Below are 26410 nucleotides of genomic sequence, written 5' to 3' on the forward strand. Positions count from 1 at the left end.
GATGTCATACAATCAGTTGCTATTTGCTGTTGACAGTTTAAGTTGGAAAGCCATTCCAAAAAGTATTAGTACAACATTTCTTTTAATTATTTTTACACATGCCTGTTTATTTTGGAATTTTATAACCAAGTTAAATATTTCAGTGTTTCACATGCATTAAAATCACCAGGTTTCCTTGGGAGCCTACCAGTAGACCGACAAGATACTTGGTCGTCTGGCCACTAGACCGTCTTTTTTAATTAAATAGATAAATACTGAAAACCAGTACGTCGACCAGTTATTTCATCGTCATTCCAGTTGACCGGCCTGTAAAACTAAATTATTATATACGAGAAACCAACTTGTCGTCAATCGACCCGACCGACTTACCACTTGCTCGTCTTTTAGGTGGGGATAGGGGGCAGAGTGGGAGGAGCTAACCGGGGATTACCCAGGAGTTTGAGGCGCTTCTCGTGGTTGAACCACGTCGCTCGAGGCTAGAAGCCAGTCTTGCCAACTGAAAGTAGCCTAGCTCCGTCGAACACTACACACTCGGCGTGTTTATACAGTCTGTCGTTTAGTTGACGTTGCCGCGCAATTCTAATGGATAGTTTCGCCGTTTCTATAGCAACCGTGAAGTGACCTCGTTCTCGCGCATTCCTCTGCCTTTGTATTATTTAATCTGCTTTGAAAGATAAGACTCGCTTATGTGCATTGACTATTGAATCAAATAACAATATCATTAGGGGGTTTTGATCGTTTGTTTGGATAAAACTACGTACCGTATATTGTAGAATTACATTTGTAGTGTGGTAATATGGTGTGTATATATATATATATATATATATATATATATATCTATATAATTAATACGCTACATGAAACTTTGTCGGTTGAACTCCTCCGCCATTTCTTAACCGATTTTATCCATTGACATCTCATTGGAAAGAGCGTGTCGCGTAGATTTGCCAACTGGCCTTATATTTTTTACAAAGTCCCTTGGGTTCTGCCCCAGTGGCTTTGAAAGTTCCCATGTTATCCTTATGAAGAACATAATTGTTTACATTTTGATCAGCTGTATAATTTAATTGCTGTTATTTATTTTTCGATTCAATGAAACGCATTGAGTAAATTTATTTACTATTTGAGTTTGTGTAAACATAACCCCCAAAACGAAAACGGACCGTGTTAGTATGGTTGTATCTTGAATTTATATATTTATCGTTGCTTTGTGTCGCTATGACGGATCGTGTTAGCATGATTGTAACTTAAATTTGTGCATTTATCGTTGTTTTGTGTAGCTATAATTTGTTTATTTGTTGTTTTTTTCTTTTAAATGCCTCCGACGCGACAACAACGAAACATAGAAAGGAGGCGTACACGTCAGCACCTGACCCTGGACAATCTCAACTATTAGGTTACGAATGCGAGCTAATGTCATTTGATGAACCTACAGTTCTGGTTTATATATAATCGCACAAACAGTCTTCACAAAACCTTATAAGGTCTATTATATTAAATTATGTACATACAACTTATAATAATCATTGTTTTTAAGCAATTGTTCTACATTGAACCATAAATAAAAGGACTTCTTTTAATCTACGATAGAACTATCTAAAAATATTGCCATACGTAGCTGTTCATGCATTTCGGCTATTTATTGCTCGTCTTCATTTCAGGTAGTTTTTGAGAATGCATTCCGAAATTGTCCTTAATATTACACTCTTATGTGACTTAGGTATTTTCTTGTTAAACGTCAAAAAACCACTTTAGGATTACTTACTTGGGCAATCATATATACCCCAAGTTGCGATCAACACAACATGCCGATCTAATGTGTTCCCAATTTCAAACTTCACGATAGGTTAGGAAGTATAGAATGCGATGTTTAAGCTCAGTGGTGGATCGCATGTTTTGTTGATAGTAGCACACAAACGTAAAACAAATATTAATTTTAACATAGGCTTGTAACAAATCATCTATTATTCTAATTCCTTAAGGAATTTCTTGTGCATAGCAAAAACTCTTATATTTATCAACCTATTTTGATGATTGTTGTGTCAAATTAAAGAGAATTATCTGCAGAAGTCATGGAATAATTGATGTCACGCTCAGTTCAATGTGCTTTGACCCATCGGACTTTAAAGCTACCTTGTATTTTTAAATATAAGTGAACATTTAGTTAAGTTTATCAAACATATAATTCATTTCTAAAAAAAACATCTGTCTTTATAAAAATAACCTCTTTAAATATTTACTTTTCCTGTTTATTTATCAGTTGACTTTCCAATACAAGGATGACTGATGAAATGGGATAGTTTATTTTTGCAGTTTCATTCAGAGTGGTAGGGAGATTTATATCAGGAATTGTAAAGAAATACTATGGGATGAAGCTCATATGTCTATATTAGTAAGCTTTATCGTCTGTAAAAAGATTACTGCGATATATTGCCAGAAGAGAAGACCAAGAAAAGCCTTTTGGTGGAAAGGTGATTGTTTTGGCATTGTGACGAAATAAATAATAAAATAGTTGAGCAACTAAATGATGACAGCCGATTTTACTACTCAGTGGACACTTTGATTCAAGAAGAGGGAGACCAGATACATGTGCCTGATGAATTTCTTCACACTTTAGCACCAAGTGGTTTACCTCCTCGCAAGTTATGTCAAAAAAGGTGTAATTGTAATTTTACTAAGAAAATTAAATCCAAAAAAAGGACTGGTTAATAGAACCAGATTAATGGCGAAAGTTATGAATGATGAAGTCTTGAAATTATTACTTGAAGTTCAGCTGGAAAACGAGTGTTCCTCTAAAATTCGTCCTCGAAAAGTTGGTCTTTTCTGCTAGAGCTGCATCCCCTGCTTACAGCATGGGGAATTGTACGTAACAATTTCAAGATGCCGCGCTTTTGATGATCTAAAAATAATGGTTAAAGAACAACGAAACCAAGGCCATTTGGCTGAAGACGTTAGAGTGTTTACAAAAAGACATGGTATGTGAAGAGTTTCTTATTTAACATTTTAAAAATAAGATGAACATTTTAACTGGTCTGTCAGTCAGTATTCTAAGCCTACTCTGTTAAAACCTTTATTAAAACAGTATTGAGCTTAAGATTTTTATTTACGGTTAGTTAAAAGTTAAGCGCTTAAAATTCTTCCTTTTTTTGTAATGAGAAGTTATAAGGTAATTAAAATTTTTTAATGATTTTTAAATAGGTACTGTATAGTTAATATTAACTGGAAACAACTAGTCTAGATACTAGAGTAACAAATTACAAAATACAATACAAAGGAAAAGGGCATTCCTATGAATGCTATTGAGCATTGATTATTTAATGTATTTGGGTTTTATGATGTATTACTAACCAAAGGAATACTTACTAACCAACCGCGCGATACCAGTGACTTAATAACGGTCAACAGATGTTGGGTATCACGAGCTTAAAGGATCGCTCGACAAAGTTGCCCGAATCGCATGGATGGTAAAATAACTTCTGGCGATGTCTAGAGAGATTGTTATTTAGAACACATGAAATCCTTTCTATAACATAAATGTCGGCTAATCGTGTGATTCCAAGTACTTTCGCCTGATTTGAAACATATTTCCAAGCCCGTGCCAATATTACTTGTTTCTGTTCGAAAAGGCCATTGCTGTGAGAATATCAGGTAAAACTAACATAGAAACTTGAAAAATACAAATTAACAATAAATTGGCAACATAATAAATATGGAGCATTACTGATATCGCAAGTAAAACAAAAAAGACTTAACTATATAAGTAATCGCAATGGGAAGAGAACGCGGAAGAAAATAATGTCTGTATATGCTGTATATGCTGTGTATGCTAAGATCTGTATAGTCCTTGCCTTATATAATTGACTAATGCTTATATTTGCTCCAAACAAAAAAAATACCAAACCCTTCAAATATTTAAGTTGACGGGAGCGGGACCTACCACTTCTAAAGAACGCCACCGTGTCTGTCATCCCTATTCTCTTACTTAAGAACACCCCTAAAAACCTTCACCGAATAGGTAAGGTACTATCGTAAAAATAACGAGGAACTTATATAAATCAGTTTTAATTTACAATTCTCTGGACGTACATCACTGTGAGAACCGAAGTATTGGGGAAAGTCCACGGGTGCGGGACTTGCCACTAGGGCGGTCAATATCTTCAAAAGAACGCCACCGCGTCTGCTTTCCCTAACTTAACAACACCCTTATAAGCCCTAAATGAATAGAGACTATCATAAATATGACAAGCACCTTTTACAACTTCTTTCCATTTCCAATCAACCTGACCTGTCCTTCATCGGCGTGAGAACGAAAGTATTGGGGAAGTCCAGAGAAGCCTAGAACTGCGTAGATGAAAGAGAAGCCGCGTTGGATGACCTTGCCACCCCTTCGCATACCTTCATCAGCAATATATCATAGTGACTTTTTACAACGCATTTTTTGTTGTCAATTTGTCTGATCTGAACAATTTAAATATTTCAAAATTAACTAAGCAAATAGCTGATTATAATTGATTATTTTTATTGGCATTTGTGTAGCCACAATATCCGGATTGAGCGTAGTACACGAACATCAACCAGGACGTGTTTGATTGATGCGAGCGAGCTCATCTTGAAAATGAAAGAGCATTTGACATTAAACCACAATAGGACCACATGGTATATTGGATTAAAATTTGCACTGGTTATCAGTGTTCGTTGACTGTGGAAATAAGTCAAACGTCACAGTGTCTAATGCTATTCAGCAAACATTCCACATAATTAGTTCCACTATTCGATCAACTTGAAATGCTTACATTTCTTAATAACGCTGCCAGTGATTTTTATCGTATTAGCTTATCCAATGGCATAGTAAATACAACCCAAGGCTTCACCTGCGGTGAAGCTGCCATGAATATTTTACAGTACATAAGAAATAAACAGAGTATTACAATCATGACAATAATCATCCGTAGTGGCTTAGCCAAAAATGACAAAAGTAAGATATTATCATCATTGTGTCACGCACAGTTTAAATAGACACAGTTTAAATTTCGATCATAGTTAGTTGTAATAAACATTATGAATCGGCATATTTTGGGGTAGGAGTTAAGAATTTTATATTTGAATTTCAACGCAAAAAATCTTTTAAAATCAATATTTGATTTTCCCCGTAATTTTCTCTCTACAGCTTAAACCATACATTTTCGAAACTTTGAAAATACCAAAATCGTATTCCTCACCTACTAAAACATACATTTCGACATACGGATCAATATATTTGTACAATCCGATCCTTAAAAAAACCTATATATTTTCATAATCGTCTCGCGAAATATAAGAATTTGTATTGACCTTATGGCTACATTATCGATCATAGTTGTAATAAACATTATGAATCGGCATATTTTGGGGTAGGAGTTAAGAATTTTATATTTGAATTTCAACACAAAAATCTTTTAAAATCAATATTTGATTTTCTCCGTAATTTTCTCTCTACAGCTTAAACCATACATTTTCGAAACTTTGAAAATACAAAAATCGTATTCCCCACCTACTAAAACATACATTTCGACATACGGATCAATATATTTGTACAATCCGTTCCTTAATAAAAACCTATATATTTTCATATTCGTCGCGCGAAATATAAGAATTTGTATCGACCTTATGGCTACATTATCGATCATAGTTGTAATAAACATTATGAATCGGTATATTTTGGGGTAGGAGTTAAGAATTTTATTTTAGAATTTCAACACAAAAAATCGTTTCAATTATATATTTGATTTTCACCGTAATTTTATCTCTACAGCCTAAACCATACATTTTCGAAAGTTTAAAAATACCATAATCGGATTCCTCACCTATTAAAACATACATTTTGACATACGGATCATGGTATGTCCGATTCGTGGTTTAATTCGATTCGTTACAAATTATTCAATTAAAATGCAATCAAAAACTACTTTCGGCCAGATATTTGGTTGGAATGTGGAATATCTTAGCTATTGTATAAAATTATAGCTTAACTAGTGTACATGTTGCTCGAAATCGAGCAATTGCAAAGAAATACAGGAGTTACATATAAACAAATTACTTGTTAAAAAACTAATAACAGTCATAATTTCCGATGATTTTAAAAGAGTCAACTAAAAGATTATTAACTAATGGAAATACTCACAATTTACATAACAGTCCTATTCCAGTTTAAAGGGTTTTTTTTTAACTATCAAACTGCCCATGGACGGGAAATGGTAAGCTTACAATTTAAGTCAAAATAAAAAGTCTGTCAGCTTTTATAATGTACTGTACCTAAAGACGGTGACACACTATCGATCTTTTCCCCGAACAAGACCCCGAACCGAGCAGGGAGAAGGGAGAAGGGAGGTCGAAGGGAGGATGTTCGATAGTGTGTCACGAGTCCGTACACCGATCAAGACGCCGAACAAGACATCAGGCCGAGCAGGGAGACGAGCGCTCTGGAGGCGGTTTTTTGGCGAAAGATCAAAGAAAAGATCGGTCCGATGTACGGTCCGATGTACGATAGTGTGTCACGGTACATTTTTGCCCCGTACATCGTCGCGAGCGCCGCACCGAGCGGCCGCCTGCGCTAGCATTGATAGTTCCGCGCTCTCACTCGCACACACTCTCTATCTCTCTCCAAACTTCCTTTTGCCGCGCTCGGTAGAATTCGTCTGGTCTTGGTCATGTTCGGGGAAATGTTCGGAGTAAAATTTTGCTGATATTTATCTCCCTTCTCCCTTCTCCCTGCTCGGTTCGGGGTCTTGATCGGGGAAAAGATCGATAGTGTGTCACCGCCTTAAGTTATTTAGCCAATTTGTAGACAATAAGGTGTAGGCTACAAACTCTACAGAACTCTCATGCTTCCACGGGGAGCAATTAATTATTAATATTTAATTCCTGACAACAGCTGGAGTTTCAAAACAATGTTTGTTTCCCGTGTTAATCTTATGGAGAAATACGAAACTTTAAAGGGTCCCAGGGCCTCACTCTCTAATTATTTACCTAAAAAGAAAGTTTCCTGCACAACTTCACGTTACGCTCTTTCCAATGACACCAAAAACATGTCAATCGGTTCAGTAGTTTCGGAGGAATAATTGTCACAAAAATCCTGCTTGCGTATTAAATAAGTATAGATGTGACTGTGGACCCAATTTTGTACTAAACACACGCTGTTGTTTGATCTCGAGTAGCCGACCCAGTGTTAGCATCAAGAGGCCAAAAACTAGGAACGTAGCGCCAGCCACGTCCCTTTCACTTTCAGCAATTTTACAACCCTCGCCAACCCTACACATCCAAAGACAGAGAGAGAGAGGGAGAGAGACAGTAAAACAGCTGTCGAAGTCGATCGGGTCGACCTAGCCTCGGTCGTCAACTCGCTTTCTTTTTCTTCGCCTACAAGCGTTTGAATAGGGGCGCGGGAAAACTACTTGTGTGATGCGGCACGCGTAATACCGGAAATGGCCTTCGGGTAGTTCTAGAGCGCCGCCAGAATTGGGTCGCTGGAGTCGCGTTTTAGTTGCCACTTTACTATTGAAGACTCTTAAGTGGCAAAAGAGTTTATGACGAAATATACCCCCACCGCAACAAACCTGCAGACTAAGCAAATTTCTATTTGCCTGATTGGATTTACACTAAAATGCCTTTTTGAAAATATCACAGTTATTCCATATTTAAATAGAATAAGTTTAACAAGTACTTGGGTTTGCTGCAACAGGGAGGGTAAAAGTGTGTTTTTTTTTGTAAAATAATAACATTTTATAAATAAATAAATGATTTTTTTCTAATTTAATGCAAATATTTTCATAAACAAGAAAACTACTACAGTTTACTTATTCCCTGGTGTGAGTGAGGGTATACATTCAACTCTAGAAAATACGCTGGTCAACGAACGACAAAGAGCCGCCGATGTCTAGAGTTTCCTTGGATGGGTGGCCGACCGACCGGTGGTCATAGGGTGACGACACAAAGGGGGTGGTAGGCGGGTATCCGTGTCGGCCAGTGAGTCAGTGTTACCGGTGTTACTTCAAAGATGAATTATTGCCCTCGGGGAATCCCGAGGTAGGCGCGGCGCCGCCAGCTCGACACTTGTTTCGGTCACTGGTCTTGGTTGATTGTTTCGTTTTCGTTTTACTATCTTTTGATACTTTTACATAAACGATATAGCCATGATATATTACTAATGAAAATTCAATAAGTACATTGCACACTATAAAAAAAAAACTTACATATAGGATAGTTCATGTAAACAGTTGTTACTTAAATCGTTTGGAACTCTGGCCACGTCTATATTCTTCATTAGAGTGAACTTAACTGCAGGCTATTCAATAGACTGTGAAAAAAAACTGTGAATGATTTATGTACTTGGTTTTTTTTTTTATAATTATAGCAAAAGCTACCAATCTTTGTCATCCGCGTCATAATTCTTGAGCTAACTACTTCTGCAGTGATATACCTTACACGTCACAAAACTGTATTAACCCTAGATCCAGTACCTCTGCTCCAACTAGTATTATAACATTGCCGTCCAGGAATCTTTGAACATATAGTTTGACAATAATTGCATGGATAGTACAGCCGTTTCAACAAGGATTTATTTACTATATGTTCTTAAAACTGAAATTAATTAGAAATACTATTAAAATAAATTAAATTAATTAATTTGATGTGAATTTAGCTTTAGTTAACAACACTCATACAAGTTCATAAACATAAACCAAATACAATTTTTTTTACTAGAAACGATTTGCAGGGTCGTCCAGATGAACTTGGAAATAGTACCATAGATAAAAGGAGTAGACATACTCTGTCATACATACATGTCTATACTCCTTTTATCTATGATAGTTCATTAGAAAATCTGAATATACAGTAGTGCCGTGCATTTGAAGTACTTACTCAGAACACAGACTTACTTGAGGACAGTTACACAATAAAACGCAAAGATCCACGGAAGTAAAGACTACATTATTTAGTAAAAAAAAACAAGGATGCGTCAGTTAGGGCCAGTTAGACAATTGAAGTACACAGAATTGAATCACCATAGTATTGTCCACGCAACAACGTGAGAGGATAAAACATGTACTTCTTCAATTATAATTACATGTTTCTGTGTAAAACCGAAGACGTCTACAGACTTTACTAAGAAAAACTTCTCCCCGGTAACACAGGCAATGGGAATTCCTTCTAGACAAGGTTTTCAATAGGCCTACAACAAAATCATAAAACAAAAGATGTTTCTCAGGCTAAGTAGCACACTGTGCACTTCAGCAAATAAATAGTTTACCGAGATAACTATTGCTTACCAAGACAGCAGTGTCATTTAAGGAGAAATAGTACAAACTAATGTCACCAAAAGTCTAAATTTATTCTTTATTTTATTTTTTTAAGAGAGGGAAAAATAGACAACAAAGCTTTAAATAACCGGTATTATCAATTTGTATTTATCTCTCAATTGAATAAATGTAACGGTAGTTACCTCACCACTGTTAACAATATTTGACCCTCCTATTACATGTTAGTTAATTTAATATTCAAACTCGTGTACATGTTGCTCGAATTCGAGCAATTTCAAAGTATTACAGAATTTATTTCAAAACGAAAAAAAGTAATAATCAATGAGTTTAAAAGAGTCAACTCAAAGATCACCAGTGTGTAACTGCTGGAGATACTCACGATGTATATACAGTAATCAACATTTCCTGTAAATATTTTATCATATTTCATAAATTGGTATTGCTTTTTAATGTTTCTACAAATGTTTCCTGACTTATAGCTGCATAAGGTTGTCCATGTTTATCTTATTTATTGATAAACCTATGTATGGCACCACCCTTGTCGCCAGCAGTAAGTTTACAAATTTCAGTAATTTTTTAATAAAGATAAACACTTTTTTGATCATATTAAGGACTTCCTGTTGTCTGTAACAATTGTATTTGTTCAATCGGCGTATTTGTATTTATTTAGCTAAATAAAACATTTATTTCATTGAAGTAAACTAATATAGGCCTATTTATATTCACTGTACTGTGTATAACAAAATATCGATTGAGAAACAAACAATTACACGTAATAAGAACCTCGCTAGTCCGCTGCATTGTGATAGCTGAAAATCGTCGGAATGAAAACCGCCGCTACAAGATACAGAAGTTGGTACGCCTGCAGGGCCCTCCACAGCTGCGCGCGCCGCTGGCACTGCCGCTCAACACATCCCCACCTAAAAGACGAGCAAGTGGTAAGTCGGTCGGGAGAATTGACGACAAGTTGGTTTCTCGTATATAATAATTTAGATTTACAGGCCGGTCAACTGGACTGACGATGAAATAACTTGTCGACGTACTGGTTTTCAGTATTTATCTATTTAATTAAAAAAGACGGTCTAGTGGCCAGACGACCAAGTATCTTGTCGGTCAACTGGTGGCCCCCCGGTTTCCTTACCGGTACATAAATGAAAAATATGTCTAAATTAATTATAGTTTTGTTTCCTCCAACATTGGGAGGTACAGACATGTATTATATACAGGGTGCGGCAAAAAACCGATTTATTTTATGTAGCGCACTGTTTAGCAAAAGGTCGTCAGAGTGGTGTGGTTAGACTCGTTGGAAAGCCTACTTGATGCCATTTTCTGTGGTCATTGTGCAGTGGTTACCTAAAGGACTGTTCACACCGGCGTAGCCAGACGTATTAATACTTTTTCGAAATACGTAGCTGACGTAGCTCTTAATGTAATTCATAGAGAGTGTTCACACGGCGTATTAATACGTGAGCTACGGAAGCTACGGCGCTGCCGCTACGCCTGCTAGCTACGCGTAGCTCGCATAGCCGAATACGCTCATGCGCACTAGCACACAAGGCTGTCACCGCCACCCTCCCTACAACTCATAATTAATTTATTAGTGGTAAATGTTGGACTATAACATAAAAGTTCACTTAAAAGTTATTAAATCGCATTAATCTATCACATGGTTTATTATGGTTCATATAGTGGGCTGACATTTATGAAACATTAATGAATTATATCTAGACATAGGTCTTACTTACACCATAGACTATTTTATAATGTAATCCTTATGGATGAGCAAAATTATTGCATGTTTTCTGGTAATATTTTTTAATATTATCATATAGCGCAAATCTTATAGCCAACTATATACGGCCTAAAATTAGAGTGAAATATTTTTGTCTACATTAACATTAACAGACTTTTCAGGCTACTATAAAAGCTGCAATTGAACTGTGGCAATCTTAACTGAAATTCATGAAACACTAATAAAAATGAACAATAAATTAACAAATATAAACAAATATAAAATAATATAATGAAATCAACAAACAACAGCCGGCTCGCCGGCTACGTAGCCGTCAGACGTAGCTGCGGTGTGATCAGTGCACTGGCGACGTATTAATACACCGAATACGTCTGCAGACGTCTTGCTACGCCGGTGTGAACAGGCCTTAAGCATCGTGCGTTTGGTATCGAGTCAAATTAAAAAAGTAATGATTCAGTCATTGCAACTCAGCGGCAGTTCGGTTCATTTTTTTTTAAATTAGGGTGACGTTGATTCCGTCAAGTGGCACAATCATGTGGTGGGTTACCAAGTTTAGAGCAATGGCTTCTGCGTTCAAAAAGAAGCTGACAAGCCGTCCAAAGTCAGATCGGATGTCAGACAACTAACATTCGTTAGATTCCGTGCTGCTGTGGAAAACATTCATCGTAGGCCCGCTCGAAAACGAACATCTGCTTTGAACATGTCTGGCCGCTCAGTTACACTAATTTTGAGGTTCGATCTTAATTCTTATCCCTACAGATTAATGTGTATTAATCTGTTCAATGTTGTTGATTGTCCAAACAAGATAATCCCACCAGAACCTCTCTATATCAACCTAATTTAAAGAATGCATGGAAATGCCGCTGATTTGCAATGACTGAATCATTACTTTTGATCATCAAACGACTCGATAACAAGCACGTGTTGCTCAAGTGACCACTGCTCTATGACCACAGATAATGTCATTGTGTAGGCTTTCCAACGAGCCTACCCCCACCACGCTCTGACGACCTGTCGATGAACAGTGCGCAGCAAAAAATAGATCGGTTTTTTGCCGCTCCTGTATATACAATCATTTTTAACCAACAAAAATCATATATTCAGAGAATTCAAAAATAACTAAAATAGAATGGTCTTAAACTCAGGTATTATTATGAATAACCACACTATCAGCTATCTTTCTGTTAGAAAATGTGAGTTGGCATTTTAACATTTTAGGACCAATCTTCGACTTATTTTACAGCCAGTTATACGTGAGGATGTTCAATGTTCAATGCAGTGATAAAGACCTCTCACTTGCTGTCCCACCTGGCTAGATCTCAGCTTTCATCTTACAAATTTTTAAGGTGGCTCAAGATCTTTATTGTACAAATTTTTTATTACCAGACATCGGTTTAACCAGACTACACTCAGCGGAAATTACATCTTTTTAACCGATCAATTTTTATCAGCACATCGGCTTATACCGGACTAGATCGACAGGAAGTGGGCGGTACTGAAACAACTGTTCTCATGGGAAAGATTTGAGACCAGTGATCACGTGTCTAAATACTAAATACGGTCTGTTTTAACAAGTTTTTGGGGACGTCGGTTTAACCGGAAAAACCGCTATACGGACTGGCCTCAGCCCCGAGGAGTTCGGATTAGAGGCAGTCTACTGTAATAGTATTAGAAACGTCTACGTTCAGTTTAATATGGATTTGACTCAAAATCTCAAACATTGAAATCAACTCACAACTTAAAGTTAGCTTTGTCAAGAAAAACACGTTCGCATGATTTAATGGGGAAACGCCGGCTGGTACTTTATACTTTCTGTTTCTTGTAAATGACTGTTTAGTTGTTTATAAGACAGTATAAATATTTTTTATTTTATTTTAACTCATATGTAACAATTTTTTTTCTGTTACAGGGCAACAACAGCAGGGGGAGCAAGAGCTGGCGACCAAAATGTTACAGATCCAGTCAAAAAGATTCTACCTAGATGTTAAACAGAATAGGAGAGGAAGATTTATCAAAGTAGCCGAAGTAAGCTGTATGTTCTGTACATTGCTTTAGCATCTAAATACTTTGCTCAGAGTTATATCTCACTACAGTATTAATCCTGAAAAGCTGGTCAGGTGTTAACTGAGCTCGTATTTTGGTTCAGTTCTGCCCATCATTTGCTGTTTGATTGATTTGTTAAGATAAACCAGTCCAAGAAGCATTTATCAAAATCTGTCTCCCCATTTGCATTCGTTTGACAATTATATATTTTAAAAATCACCTGCTTTAATAGCCAATCTCAAAAAATAAACTCCGGACTTGTAAACCATAACAAGCTTTTTAAAGTTTTGAAAAAATGTCTCATAACTCTTCCATTTACAACCAAGCCATTAATTTTTTGAGCAAAATTATTGCAAATTACAGCAGATTTTTATTTTACAACTGTTTGGTTCATACATTTTAAATATTTCCATTGTATTAAAGATTTCATGTGGTAGACTAACCCATTCTTAAATGCAAGCTTGAAATAGTATCCATATAAAAAATAAAAATGAATATTGTATAAAAAAAAACTTAAATTAGTCTCATCAATACCATTTTCACTAGCCTTGCATCAAAATGGACTGGATAAGAGGATTTAGGTATTTTTAGTTGGTTATGGTATCAAATCTCTCTATTGACAAAAGGCTTGTTAATGAAATTACTTTAACTAGCTGTTGGCCTGTTCTACGTACGGGAATCAGGTAGTCAATTTAAACTGGATATAATTGAGAATAGCTAATTACACGCATATAGAAACATTCTGGCAGTTTTAATAAGGACAATCATCTTGTAAACAAATATCACGTGACCACATATTTCTTTTATCCGATTATAGGTCAATACGACCTTCATTTTAAATCCGGTAATTTTACAATAAAATAGTAATTTTGTTGATTTGAAAAGCCTTTAAGTGAGATTGGCGGTTGACACACACACATACACTGGTTACTGGTTTAAGGTACACCTAAGGTACCACCTTCCATTGCATACTGACTTACATAGTATCTTATTAAAACGTTTTTATCAGCTCGCTTTCTTGTCCGGTACAAATTTTGCAATCAGTTTTATACAAACTTACCGATGAGCTTTAGACTTTAAACTTGAAACATTGCTCACAAATGGATGACAATGCAATATTATATAATTTAATTTTCATATTTCCCTTGGGCTACGCCCCATGGGCTTGTTTTTATTAGCTCACTTTCTTACAAATTTTGATATCAATTTTAAACGAAGTTCCCGATGAGCTAGAGACTTGAAAGTTGAAACATAGCTCACAAATGAATGGCAATGCAAAATGATATAATTTAATTTTCATATTTTCCTTGGGCTACGCAGGTACGCCCCATGGGCTTCCAAATTTTCCACGTTTACATTTTCAAAGAATGTAAATAATATATCAATTAATTTAAGTTGGCTGTAAATACTTAAATTTGACCTTTAGAAGAGCAGAGGTTAAGAGGTACAGGTTCTGCTCCCGAGATATTCTAAAAATATAAAACAAGCATTTCAAAGTAAAGATAAAAATATCTGATTACAGATAGTAAGGTTTTGGTTTTGTATTAACTTTGTTCAGGTCCCAAGTTTTTGTACCATACAGTACTACTGAAATAATATGGTAGGCCTATGGTATGAATCGAATTTGGTTTCTGCTGACACCCTGCAGCTTATTGGATGGTTTTCTAAAGACCTACCACACCAATTGACACTTAATTTACCAACCAAAAATTTGGTGTGCCGACATAGTTCTGACATTTTCAAATAAATCATCCATACCTATCCTTTATATAAATTTCACCGTATTTATTGATAAATCAATAAGTAAACAAAAGGAAGTAAAATCAATGGCAGTTAGTTTGTTTTGAAGCAGCTGTTTAGTTAAAATAGCATTCATTTGGAAAAAGAACTTGTTACTTCTCTTTAGAAGGAATTTGATAAAGTAAACAACGTTAGAAAGCTAGTAAGGTAATTTTTCTATGTTTATTATTCATACCGTTATACGTTTAAATGTCCGTGATAATTACCCACCCTCATTGAATATATGTACATCCTAATATCCCATATTCATTTATTCAAACTATAAGATATTTAGTTGAAAAAAGTGATATTTTGCCTACATCAGCACACCCAAACGTAACCAAACATGAGCACACGCCAAAGAATGTTTTATATTTTACATAAGGATAGTAGGTCTACTTACAGTATCCTAGAGTCAGCTGCTAGACTTATTAAAAATTAAAACTTAATTTCTAAAAAACTGAAAGCCTAAACTAAAATTATGGCTTTGACATTCCCTATTTCATAAAATTATCTTTCTTTCAACACAAAAGTCATGAACATCCTTTAAGTGGTTGATTCAGAATCGTGAAATAAAAAAACTCCTGTCACGTTATATATGATATTTCTAGAGAAACTCAAATTACGTTAGCAGACTGCAAAATAACCTACGTAATCAGTTGCTTGAGTACCTTATAGTCAAAAAGTGAATTAAATATTGAAGTAGTCAAATATATAGGATCATGGAAATCAAGTTAATAGCTAATTTATTTAGTCTGCAAAATCAAAATGGCTTGAACTGTTAATTACAATAAAGTCTAATAAAAAAAGTGTTTGCATTTGGAAGAACTGTCTAATCTTGGATCAATGCATGATTGAAATACAGTAATCTGAGGGCGTCTGAAGAATTGCTTAATCAGTTGCATAATAGTGACCTTGGCAAGTTTTAAAATTTTTTGGCCAGTGTGAATTCTACATTATTAGCTTTGTGGATATGTGAGTGCACTCTAGAAAATATATTTACTTTTGTGTACTTGATTCAAAAGTTGTCAAATAAAATTGTCAAACAGGTTATTAAAATGTGATATAGTAGGACTGAAATTCATAAAGAAAACTGTTGATACTATTACAGCCAAAACACAAATTAACCCTTTGCGGTCAAATGGCGAGTATAGGTCGCCGCCCGCCATTTTGCCGACTGCTCAAAAATGGCAACCTACAAGGACAAAAAAAAATTAAAAATTAAAAAATCAAAAAAGTTAATTTTTTAAGCCGAATGGTGAGTATAGGTCCCTGGGCGCCATTTTCCTGACTGCTTGAATGGCAAGCTAAGTTCACCAGAAAATTTGGAAAAAATTCTACCTCAAAGGGTTAATGAAGATGTGAGTGTGTGATTGAGTTGGATCAAACATAATGGTTAACAGGAAGCAGTTTTATAAAAAGAAATCAAACTTAAATCTAAAAAGAAATTTACAAATATAATTTACAGTGTTTGTAACTGTGTTTTCTTTTTCCAGATTGGAGCAGATGGAAGGCGGAGTCAAATATTCCTCGCTCTCTCAACAGCCGCAGAATTTAGAGACCATTTAACAGCATTTAGTGAATTTTACGCAGCCCTTGGTAAGCTTTTATCACTGCAGTCACTTCAAAAGCGATCCTAAAAATCCTAACTGATAAAGAATATTCTTGTCCGTTTGCAACTTTAATTTTGACTGAATTTTTAGATTATAGTAATGTAGTATTCATTGTCATACCTATGTGCAGTACTACTGTAATACTATTTCATTGTAGGGTCTTTAAAGGTCATGAGTGTAGTATTCTTATTTGTAGAGAAGGTAAAATTCCACAGTTTACCTCATTTACACAACCGTGATGTAAAAAAGTTCTGAGACCTCTTTCTAAATGATTATTAGGTCAACCCCGCCCACAAATCACACCAAAGCCTCAAGCCAAAACACTTCAAATTGTTATATGTGTGTTTTGTTTGAGCCCACACATTTCTCAAACTTCTTTTTAACATACTACTTTAAACCCAGATGATATTAAAAATAAGCCGAGATAAGCACAGGCTGATAGTTTGAAAGATTACAACAAGGTCAAACATTATGATAAGAAAATAGTTCAAGGTCAATTAAACAATTCAATACTTAGATGATATGCAAATATTTTTCATTAAAACTTATCGAAAAGTAGAGTATCTCACGCATGTATTATGAAAAATAAAGTTATCCTTTACATAGCTGTGATATTGCACAATTTACAACTGGCATTTTTTCAAAGACGCGTAAAACTATGATATGTTCATGATTTACAAAACAATATATTTACAGATTTTAACAAAACTATTCTAAGCTGTTTTGTAGATGGATAAGGATTTACAGTGCTTATTCGTTTAACATTCCTGTTAGGACTCTTCCACCATGAGTGTACAAAAACACTTAGATCATAATATTGGAAGAGACCTTCTTGTTTGGGTGTAATAAAACTTCAACTGTCATTGAAACAACAAGAGAACTGAACAGAATTTATCTTGGACTAATTACACTTTTTGTAACCACATTCTCAACTTTATGTTTAGGCTAATAACTTATTTTGAAATTACCATTCTGGTTTTCTCTCTAAAACTTGTTCGGTGTGGAATCCCATCAGTAGCGTGAGATGAGGTTTATACATTGAGACCAAAGATCATTGGTTTGATCATGAGAAAGTGAAAGTTCTTTTGCCACATTTAAGTGTGAAACCTACTCGGCTGTTAAGGTCATTAACCAATGACGGTGGTTAAATAATTAACAGCATAGCAGCATAAAAGTTATCACATTCAATCACCCCTGACCAAAAATAAAATAAATAAAATAAAATAAATTATTATTATTATATTACTTTGTAGATCATCTTAAAATGCTAATGCAAATATTTTAACATAGGCACATTATTTTATGAAGTGTTCTAGTCTGTAAGACGGCTCATTATTTGGTATGCTGAGATGATGGATTTGTTTCAGGTCCCCCGAATCCCGAAAATGTCCCAGAAGACGGTAAATTAAAGTCAGAAATGATGATTAAAGATAATAGACGGTATTACCTTGACCTGAAAGAAAACTCTCGTGGCAGATTCCTTAGGGTAAGCAAGGTATAGCCTACGTTCTACACTCTCCGTATGTTGTGCTACTTGCATGATGTTGTTGTGGTGTGCTGGTGTTTGAGAGCAATATAGGAGATATCTACCTAAAATACCCCCGCCGCAGCAAACCTGCCGTCTAAGCGAATTTCCATTTGGCTGTATTGATTTTTAATTGATCTATTTAAATAACATTAGGTTTAATGAGTACCTAGGTTTGCTGCTACAAGGAAACTAATAAAGTGTGCATTTTAAGTAAAATAATTATTGCTTAGTATAAAATGAATGTATTTGCCAAGTTTGATCAAAAGATATCCATAAACAAGCAAACTACAACATTTTTCAATATTCTCCATAAGAATAATATGGGAATTTTAAACTTACCATTTTTTTTAGTTATCTCCGTAACCAATAACCGTACAAAAACACTTTGATATACTGAATTGTTTGTTTTTTTAAGCTCTTTAAGAAGGTTTAGAGAAAAATTAGGAAATTTTGTGTTTTGAGGGTCAAAAGTGAGAAAAACCAATTTTTACCCCATAAAACCCTGTTCCCATGGTCCGATCATGCTGGATCGCGAACTCATTCAAGTTTATCCCGCCTTACACCTTCAAACCAAATTTCATCAAAATCGGATACAAATTACTCAAGTTATCGTGTTCACGGACACATATATATATATATATATATATATATATATATATATATATACATATATAAAAATTTGAACGAATGGTGTTTTTGGCCTCTGGGGACATCAAAATGAAAAAGTAAATCGGTCCCGGGCCTAAGTCTTACCATGAGACCTACGGTAATAGCTACTTCCCTATAGGGAAATTCGCTAAAAACAATTTAGAATGTTTTTTTTTGCTGCAATTATTAGCCTTACTTAGATGGGAAAGAGTAGAGTAAGCTCAAAAATTTAACATTGTACTGAGTCAATTAGAATAGTAATTGTCACTGACACTTTAACAACCAGGAAAGGTCTGAGTTAAGAATATTGTCTTCAGGTCCAATGGGGGTCAGGAAGTTGTTTACAGTGTTGCCAATATGTAAACATTTTGTAATATTAGTTTGTGGTGTAAATAAATATATTTTTGTTAGCTGACTCACTGAATCGGATCGTAAAATGAGTGGTAAAATGGCATTTGGTTAAATTAGTCAGTTAAAGCTTTGCCACTGAAGATGCCTTATCCGGGGGAACGTCTGGTCAGTGTATACCAATTTGACACGGGTCTCACCGTCTCAAGATTTGGAGTTTGTCTTAGTTTTGTGACCTACCAAATCATGAAGCTACATCCTTCTTTCTTAATTGAAAGTGCTGTCATTGACCATGAAACATTTCAATTTTTGCGTACATTGTGAAGTTTTTGTCTCTTCCCATTCAAGTATGTTTGCTATCTAAATAACTTCTTGATCAGCATTGTACGTGTTATTAATTTACCTGAAAGCACCAAAGATATGTCGAATAACACTTATAAAAATATATTTTCACTTATACTGTTCACTCACAAGACGGTTAATACATATACAAGATCGTAAGTGGTGATTGGTTTCGAATGGACACTCCAATCAGACCCAATAGGCGAATGCGAAGGAGATTTGCCTATTGGGTCTGATGATAATTGGAGTGTCCAATCAAAATCGATCACCACTTACCAGCTTGTATATGTATCAAACAATCTTGCGAGTAAACAGTATAAGTGTAAATATTTTATTATAAGTGTTATTTGTCGTATCTTTTGTGCTTTCAGGTGTTTGCTATCCTACAACAATCATTAAAATTTATGCTCTACATCTCTTACTCCAAATTGCGGAATGTTACCTTTTTTGAGTTTTGAAAAATTTGTAGCTGCAGCGCTTTTGAAGTTTTGCAGTTGATTTGAGGAGTTTATATTTTTAAATAGATTATTAACGAAGTAAACAATAAATAGATTGTGGTATGCATGATTGACATGAAGTGGTATGTTGTATTTGACTACAGTTTGTGTAGACCTAGCCAATTCAGTGTAAATTAATTTTTAAACTGGCCAAATTTAATTTTTATTGGGATCCTAGTTTAATAGTAAGAAAACTAGTTTACTGTAAGGAATTGGACTATCTCTGTAAGGAGAATCTGTTTAAAACCATCATTTAGATTTGACAAAACAAGCTTTGAAGACAATTACTCAAAATTTAAAATTCTAAAATTAAAATTTAAAATTAATTAGACATTCAAAAGTGTGATATACTTTGTAGTTGGATAAAATATTAGCTCTTAAAATTCTGTAGGCCTACTGGGCATAGGATAGTTTCACTGTAAAAGTAATTTTTCTCAATCTTGACAATTACGTCCATCAAAGTAAGCTCAGTAGGTTAAAAGCCAGTGATTTCGCAGGTTTGCATCCCAGTGCTGAAACTAATATTATCAATACAGCCGATTCTTATGCTGTGCCAACTCACCCCTTGCTTTTCTTGATATGATTACAGGCCCAAGGCTTATGTGTGCAGGCAAATGCTAGGTCCTTTAGTTAGTAGTGTTATAGACAAAATATACAGGGTGGAACAAATGTTGGTGAGACAGTTAAATTAAAAAAAATAAGGATAGGGCCTACAAAATTTGGTACAAATTAACTGGGTGATAAAATCATTTTAACACATTATTCAGTGATATGCTACCTCCTAATGGGGACAGGGCGCTAGGTGTCAGAATAAATTCATAAATGTAAGCATAGTTTAATATGCACATCAAATTAAAGTCTTTGTTAGTGGAATACAATGCCGTAAGTTTGAGCTAAAAAGAACAACTGATTCTAAAATTGCAGCCTTTCAAATATTCTAAATAGCAGCCTTTCAAATATTCAAAATAGCAGCCGTTCAAAGATTCAAAATGGCAGAACCAAGATATCTTTAAACGGCTGCAATTTTTGATTCGGTTGAGTTTGAGTTTGGATTTGTGGAATTGTATTCTACTAGTAAAGCCCTTTAATTTGATGTGCTATAATAACCTACATTTAAGGATTTTCTCTGAGCCCTGGTGGGCCGTCCTCCTGAGGGGGTTAGCGTATCACAGAATAATGTGTTAAAATGATTGTAATGCCCTGTAACTTTGTACCAAGTTTTTTAGCTGCTCTTATATTGATTATTTTTTTATATAGGCTATTTATCTGTCCCAGGACTTTTTTCTACCCCGTATATATAAATGTACATTAAATGTTTTTTTAACAAAATGGATTAAATTAAATTTTTTTATATCCTTTTAGAAGTGAGCTATTTGATGTATTTTGCTCTTTATATGATAATGATATCATTTAGATAGTCTTAACTTATATTTGTAGTTCATTTCTGGAGAAAATGTAAACGTAAATTCATGAATAAAAAAATACTCTTTATAATTTAAAACGACTGTCAGTGTATTTGTGGATAAAAAAAATGCTGCTGGAATTTTGTGGTTTTAATTTGTGACAAATTTTTGTAATTGTTGTCTGTGAGCAATTGGTTTTCTGGTGAGTATTTTCACACCATCTTTCAGTTTACGGAATTAACCTTCATTAAATTGATTTTTTGTGAGGATAGTAAGCTTACCTGATTGGGAAAGAGTTGAAACTAGCACAAGAGACCCAACACTTGTAACTATATACACAAAACATTAGAATATTTCACTGTCACTGACAGTATTTACAACTAAGGAGAGAGAGTTTTTTTCTCTCACCATATTGTAGGCCTACCTGAAAAAAACTCAGTTGAAAATGTTGTCTATGACAGTGAAATTTTCCAATGTTTTGTCTATATAGTCTAAAGTGTTGTGAGCCAGTTTGGACTCTTTCCCAATCATGTCACAGGCGCCAGCTATCCTTTTTTAAAAATTCTAAAAACCTAGGACCTTGTGTTCTATGTTACAACCTCGACTTCATTAAACTGAGTTATCCCTTTACGGCATTTGCGCTTGGCCTTATAGTAGTTGTTATTGCATTTAAGATGTACATATTGCTAATACCAATCAAATTTTATTTTTTCACAACTGAATTAAGGCATAAAAAAATAACATGCTATTATTGTGACATTTATTTAGTTTCTTGCTACATTCAAAATAACTTTTCAAATATTGTAATTTTTTTTTTAATTTGGCTACATCAGATTTTTACCTTGCATGAATTTGTGTGTATAAATATTCTGAGCTGGGATTTCATTCTTTTAGCCAGCAAACTAAAGATATGTAGTGTTTTTGTGTGAATTTTGTTTTGTAAATTACAAGCAATTTAGGTTATTTAAATAAATTATTGATGGTGGTCATAACATTTTTAATGACCATCCGTTTACCCTTCTAGTTGACTATAGTAATCAGCTATTAGTGTTGAGTTCAGAAATAAAAGCAATGTTGCATACATACCAGTTTTATCTTCAGTTTATGTCCCCGCTAACAAATAGAAAAAACAGGTACTAGACGATAACTGGGTAAATAATGAAAGAAAAACGACTACCCAGTGTCTCTCAAATCACTTAGTGTTCCATTTCTATCTTACACTACCTTTTTATTGTAAAATATTTTAATTCAAAAGTAATTCATTGGTAACAAGGTTTGTTTTTGTCTCAGGTATCACAAACAATAACAAGGGGAGGGCCGAGGTCGCAGATAGCCATTCCAGCTCAGGGAATGATCGAGTTCCGAGATGCGCTCACAGATCTGCTAGAAGAGTTTGGAACTGACGACGGAGGATTCAAGGGAGAATTGCCCGAAGGGAGGCACATGCGGGTGGAAAACAAAAACTTTTATTTTGACATAGGTCAAAATAACCGCGGCATATACATGCGTATTTCTGAAGTAAGTATTATGGTCATACTTTACCAATCACATTTTTTTTACTGTTTATCATTGGATTTCATTATTTTTTAAATATTTTTGATTAGTTGTATATAACTTTTTATTTTTAAGTTTTGTTTTGCTTCTTGGTGAGCGGGATAACTGCACTGATACTCTGTAGAACTAGGTACTACAGTAGGCTCCTTACCTGTCTTACCTGTACTCCTCAAGACTGAAGCTAGTCCGGATAAAACGAGGTCCCTAAAACTCTTTACGTTTTGAATGCCTGATGTGTAAGCCAATAATTATTATTGCGTAAAAATAGTAAAACTATACACTTTGGGATAATTACTGTAAACACAAAACATCAGATGTTAAGGCTTTAGGTGATCATTGCTCGATTTGAGGATACTTCTCTTTAAAGATAAAAATAATGGTATAAATAGGAACATAAATAGATACTAATCACATTAAATAGGTTACAGTTCCGGCACCTACTTTTTTACAAATCTAGCACTACAAATGCCCATTACAATTAATTCGTGACAGCTGCAATATAAAAGTTTTTTCAGTACCTCCCACTTCTGCTGAGAGTAGTTTGGTTAAACTGATGTCCAGTTATCAGGTGTCCAAAAAAGAGGAAGTCTACTGTAAAGTTTCTTTGATTAGTAAAAAAAATATTTATCATGTAATTTCTCTGTGGAAGTGGTGAGAACAAAATGCGTTCCCATTTCTCATCCAAATTTCAATATTCATAGAAAATTTAATTAAATACAAAAATTGAATTGTAATACATATCTTTAGGAGTGCAGATTATTATTTTCTCTATTTATAGTCAGATTCATGAATTTCCATTTAAATCTCTAAGAATAGTAATAATCAGTTGTATATTTTCTCTACTGAAGGTTTTAGTAACGGACATTTGATTTTTTCAGAAGACCTAGATACTAGACACTATCATCATGGACAACTCAGAATCATTACAGCTACTCTTAGACAAGAAGCCTGATAAAAGGAATTTTCATAGGCTTACTTTGCTTGCAATTTGCATATTCAGTGGGAATTGAGCCAGGGGCAATGACGAACATTTGCTTTATTAATTCTTGTCAATTCCTTCTTTACAGGTGAAAACAAATTTCCGAACAGCCATCACCGTACCTGAAAAATCATGGGCACGATTCCGAGATATCTTTGCAGACTACTGTGAGAAGATGAAAGACGGCGGGGAGAAGGCGTCAGTCGGCGGGTCAGACAACGGCCCTGGCACAAAATGAGATCGGCACCAGGAATAGACAACCAATTGGAACTGGCAACAAAATAGAGACTTTTCCCTCCATGAGTGCCAGGTGTGCGCCGTGAATGTGGCCTGACTGTCAGGACTAAGTGACCGCGTCGCGTGACGCTCCGTGTCTTTTGTTCCGACTTTCGTTATTGTTTTTGTTTTGATTTGAAATTTAAACTTCTATTTATATAGCTGGACATCAAAATCTCATCGAGTTTTATTTTGTTACTGTGTGGGGGAATGTGTGAATGCAACGAGCGCTTGTAGTGACGGTCAGGTTTTGGTGTCCAGCGCTACCGATCTCCTCCGTCCGACGTGTGGAGAGGCGCCTAGCGCCCCGGTACGGTCACCCATGGGCGACTATACCGGACCCGAGATTGTTACTTTAGATACTTGATGGCTTCGTTTTGTCTCTTAGTGATAATTAATCAAAGTGGGACTAATGATGTTTATGTTTACAGTAAGTTACTGTTTCGTTTGCTTTGTTTGTTGTATATAAAAGAGGGAAACGACTCGCTTGTATTGTTTGTTGAACGAGTTTTTTCTTAAAAGTTTAAATGTGTTAATAGAAAAAGGTTAAAAATGTCGGTGGGATATCGAGTTGGTGATATAGACGAGGTAGAGGAACCGAAAAGGGTTATAAAATTGTACAGAGATGCTTATTCTTTAGGGCTAGGGGTTTTGTCTCTTGCCGAACTTCCGTCTAAACTGTTATCTATTCTCCAAACTCCGACAGTGTAGATACTCGTTTCTAGTCCCTCGTCTTTATGCTCGGGTATAAAAGTTATGTTATCGTAGTTTTATTTATATTGTATAAAAGTACACTTTCCTTTGCATCTCTTGTATGCGAGCACCTTCTTCATCTATCTATTGTCTGTCACAGTCTTTATTTTTGTTATCGATATAATGTCTTTAAACGTTGTGTTCTCTTGTTAGTCGGTTTTAAAGTTTAACTGTAAAATAAGAAACTACGATTAGTTACCAAAATTCTGTTTGAAATATAATAGAAATAAAACGTTACGGTCGAGCCGAGACGGCTGGCCCCTCTCGGCGGTAATAGCAGTTGAACAGATGTGTAAAGATTCCGTTTGAAGTTTCTTGCCCGTACAAACGTCAGCTCGGGAAGGGAGGGAAGGAAGTGACCCGGTTCATTTTTAGCAATTACACTGCCATTAAATTTTCTTAAAAGGCGGAAAGCTACACTCCATATTGTGAGATAAGCTTTAGAGAATTTTCGAATTAAGTATTTACCGAACGAGACACATGGTAAATTCGGTGGGTTTATGTTTTATCGATTATTCTGACGATAGTGTGTGTTAGAAGTAATGAAATGTTATACATATAAATCATCCTTTTTCTTGTTAAATATTAGACTTTGTTATTTTACAGAAATTTATTTCCATGTGTGATCCTGCGAGATGCACCGAGCGACTGTGCTTCTCGCACGCTCACTCTATCCTAAGAAACAATAAATATGTGATGACAAAAGATGTTAGTACTTCAGTTCCCGATATAAGCTTGTTTATCGTATCTCAACATTTTAAATAATATAATATATTGATATTTTTTATACATTGTGCTTTTTTTTAATTTTCTTCTTTTTATCACACTCCCTTGATTGTTATCTCAACCAGAAAACTGTGAAGAACATCTCTACGAGATCAACATTCAGGACTGCACAAAGTGCACAAGGATGCCAAAGAAGATTATGTCCTGAGTTTAAGGTTGTTACAGACTTTGATATTACAAAGGTATTACTTATTAATCTCACACTTATTTTTATCTCAAACTTTTTAAATTTCAGGTTGATACATGGTCATTTAAACTCAGGTCTCACTTAAATCTATTTTAATCCAAAGTACATTGATGTGATTCTGAAGTAGAATGCACAAACAGCACAGAACAAATATTAGTATTTCATTACCTACTCAATGTCTGGGTAAGAGAGTGGTTGTTGTGCTTGTCTTCAAATCTGATCCTAAGTAAGATCAATGCTTAATCACGCTTATAATATACAACGGCTAACGTTAGGCTATAATAAGACCAGGGTTTCCTTATGGTAAAATAGGACGAGTACAAAATTGCATTGATATAACAAATATTTAAATAATTAACCCTTTGAGTGCCACACAATGATATATCGTTTTGCACAACACATTTGAAAAATACTTCACAACGATATATCGGGCCGGCGTGACTTTCGATCATGTGAGTTTTAATGGGCATATCGGTTGACTCGGTTGTCATTATAAAACAACGACGATTTCAATCGAGTTCTCATATGATCGAGGCGCCATATATTCTTCCACGGCACTTTTGGGATGAAAATTTATACTTTTACTGATTTTTATTCTTGCGCACTACACTTCGCCCCCACGGGA

General features: G+C 35.0%; 1 protein-coding gene across 4 annotated transcripts in view; it reads left to right on the top strand.

Annotated features, from left to right (window-relative positions):
• The window catches only part of LOC128994148 (transcriptional activator protein Pur-beta), a 52976-nt gene extending 27375 nt beyond the window's left edge, over positions 1 to 25601 (top strand). For 3 of the 4 annotated variants that reach the window (XM_054418466.1, XM_054418468.1, XM_054418469.1), the window contains 5 exons: positions 12959 to 13074; positions 16368 to 16470; positions 17852 to 17979; positions 22541 to 22768; positions 23872 to 25601. In XM_054418466.1, the coding sequence (XP_054274441.1) occupies positions 12959 to 13074; positions 16368 to 16470; positions 17852 to 17979; positions 22541 to 22768; positions 23872 to 24021 (725 nt within the window). In that variant the 3' untranslated portion in view covers positions 24022 to 25601. The remainder of the gene's footprint in view (positions 1 to 12958; positions 13075 to 16367; positions 16471 to 17851; positions 17980 to 22540; positions 22769 to 23871) is intronic. The other variant, XM_054418467.1, reaches the window with a different exon arrangement.
• The last annotated feature ends 809 nt before the right edge of the window (positions 25602 to 26410 follow it).

Source organism: Macrosteles quadrilineatus, unplaced genomic scaffold (genome assembly GCF_028750875.1).
Source record: "Macrosteles quadrilineatus isolate MER2022 unplaced genomic scaffold, UCM_ALF_1.0 Scaffold_5__1_contigs__length_97177068, whole genome shotgun sequence".
Classification (NCBI taxonomy): Eukaryota; Metazoa; Arthropoda; class Insecta; order Hemiptera; family Cicadellidae; genus Macrosteles; species Macrosteles quadrilineatus.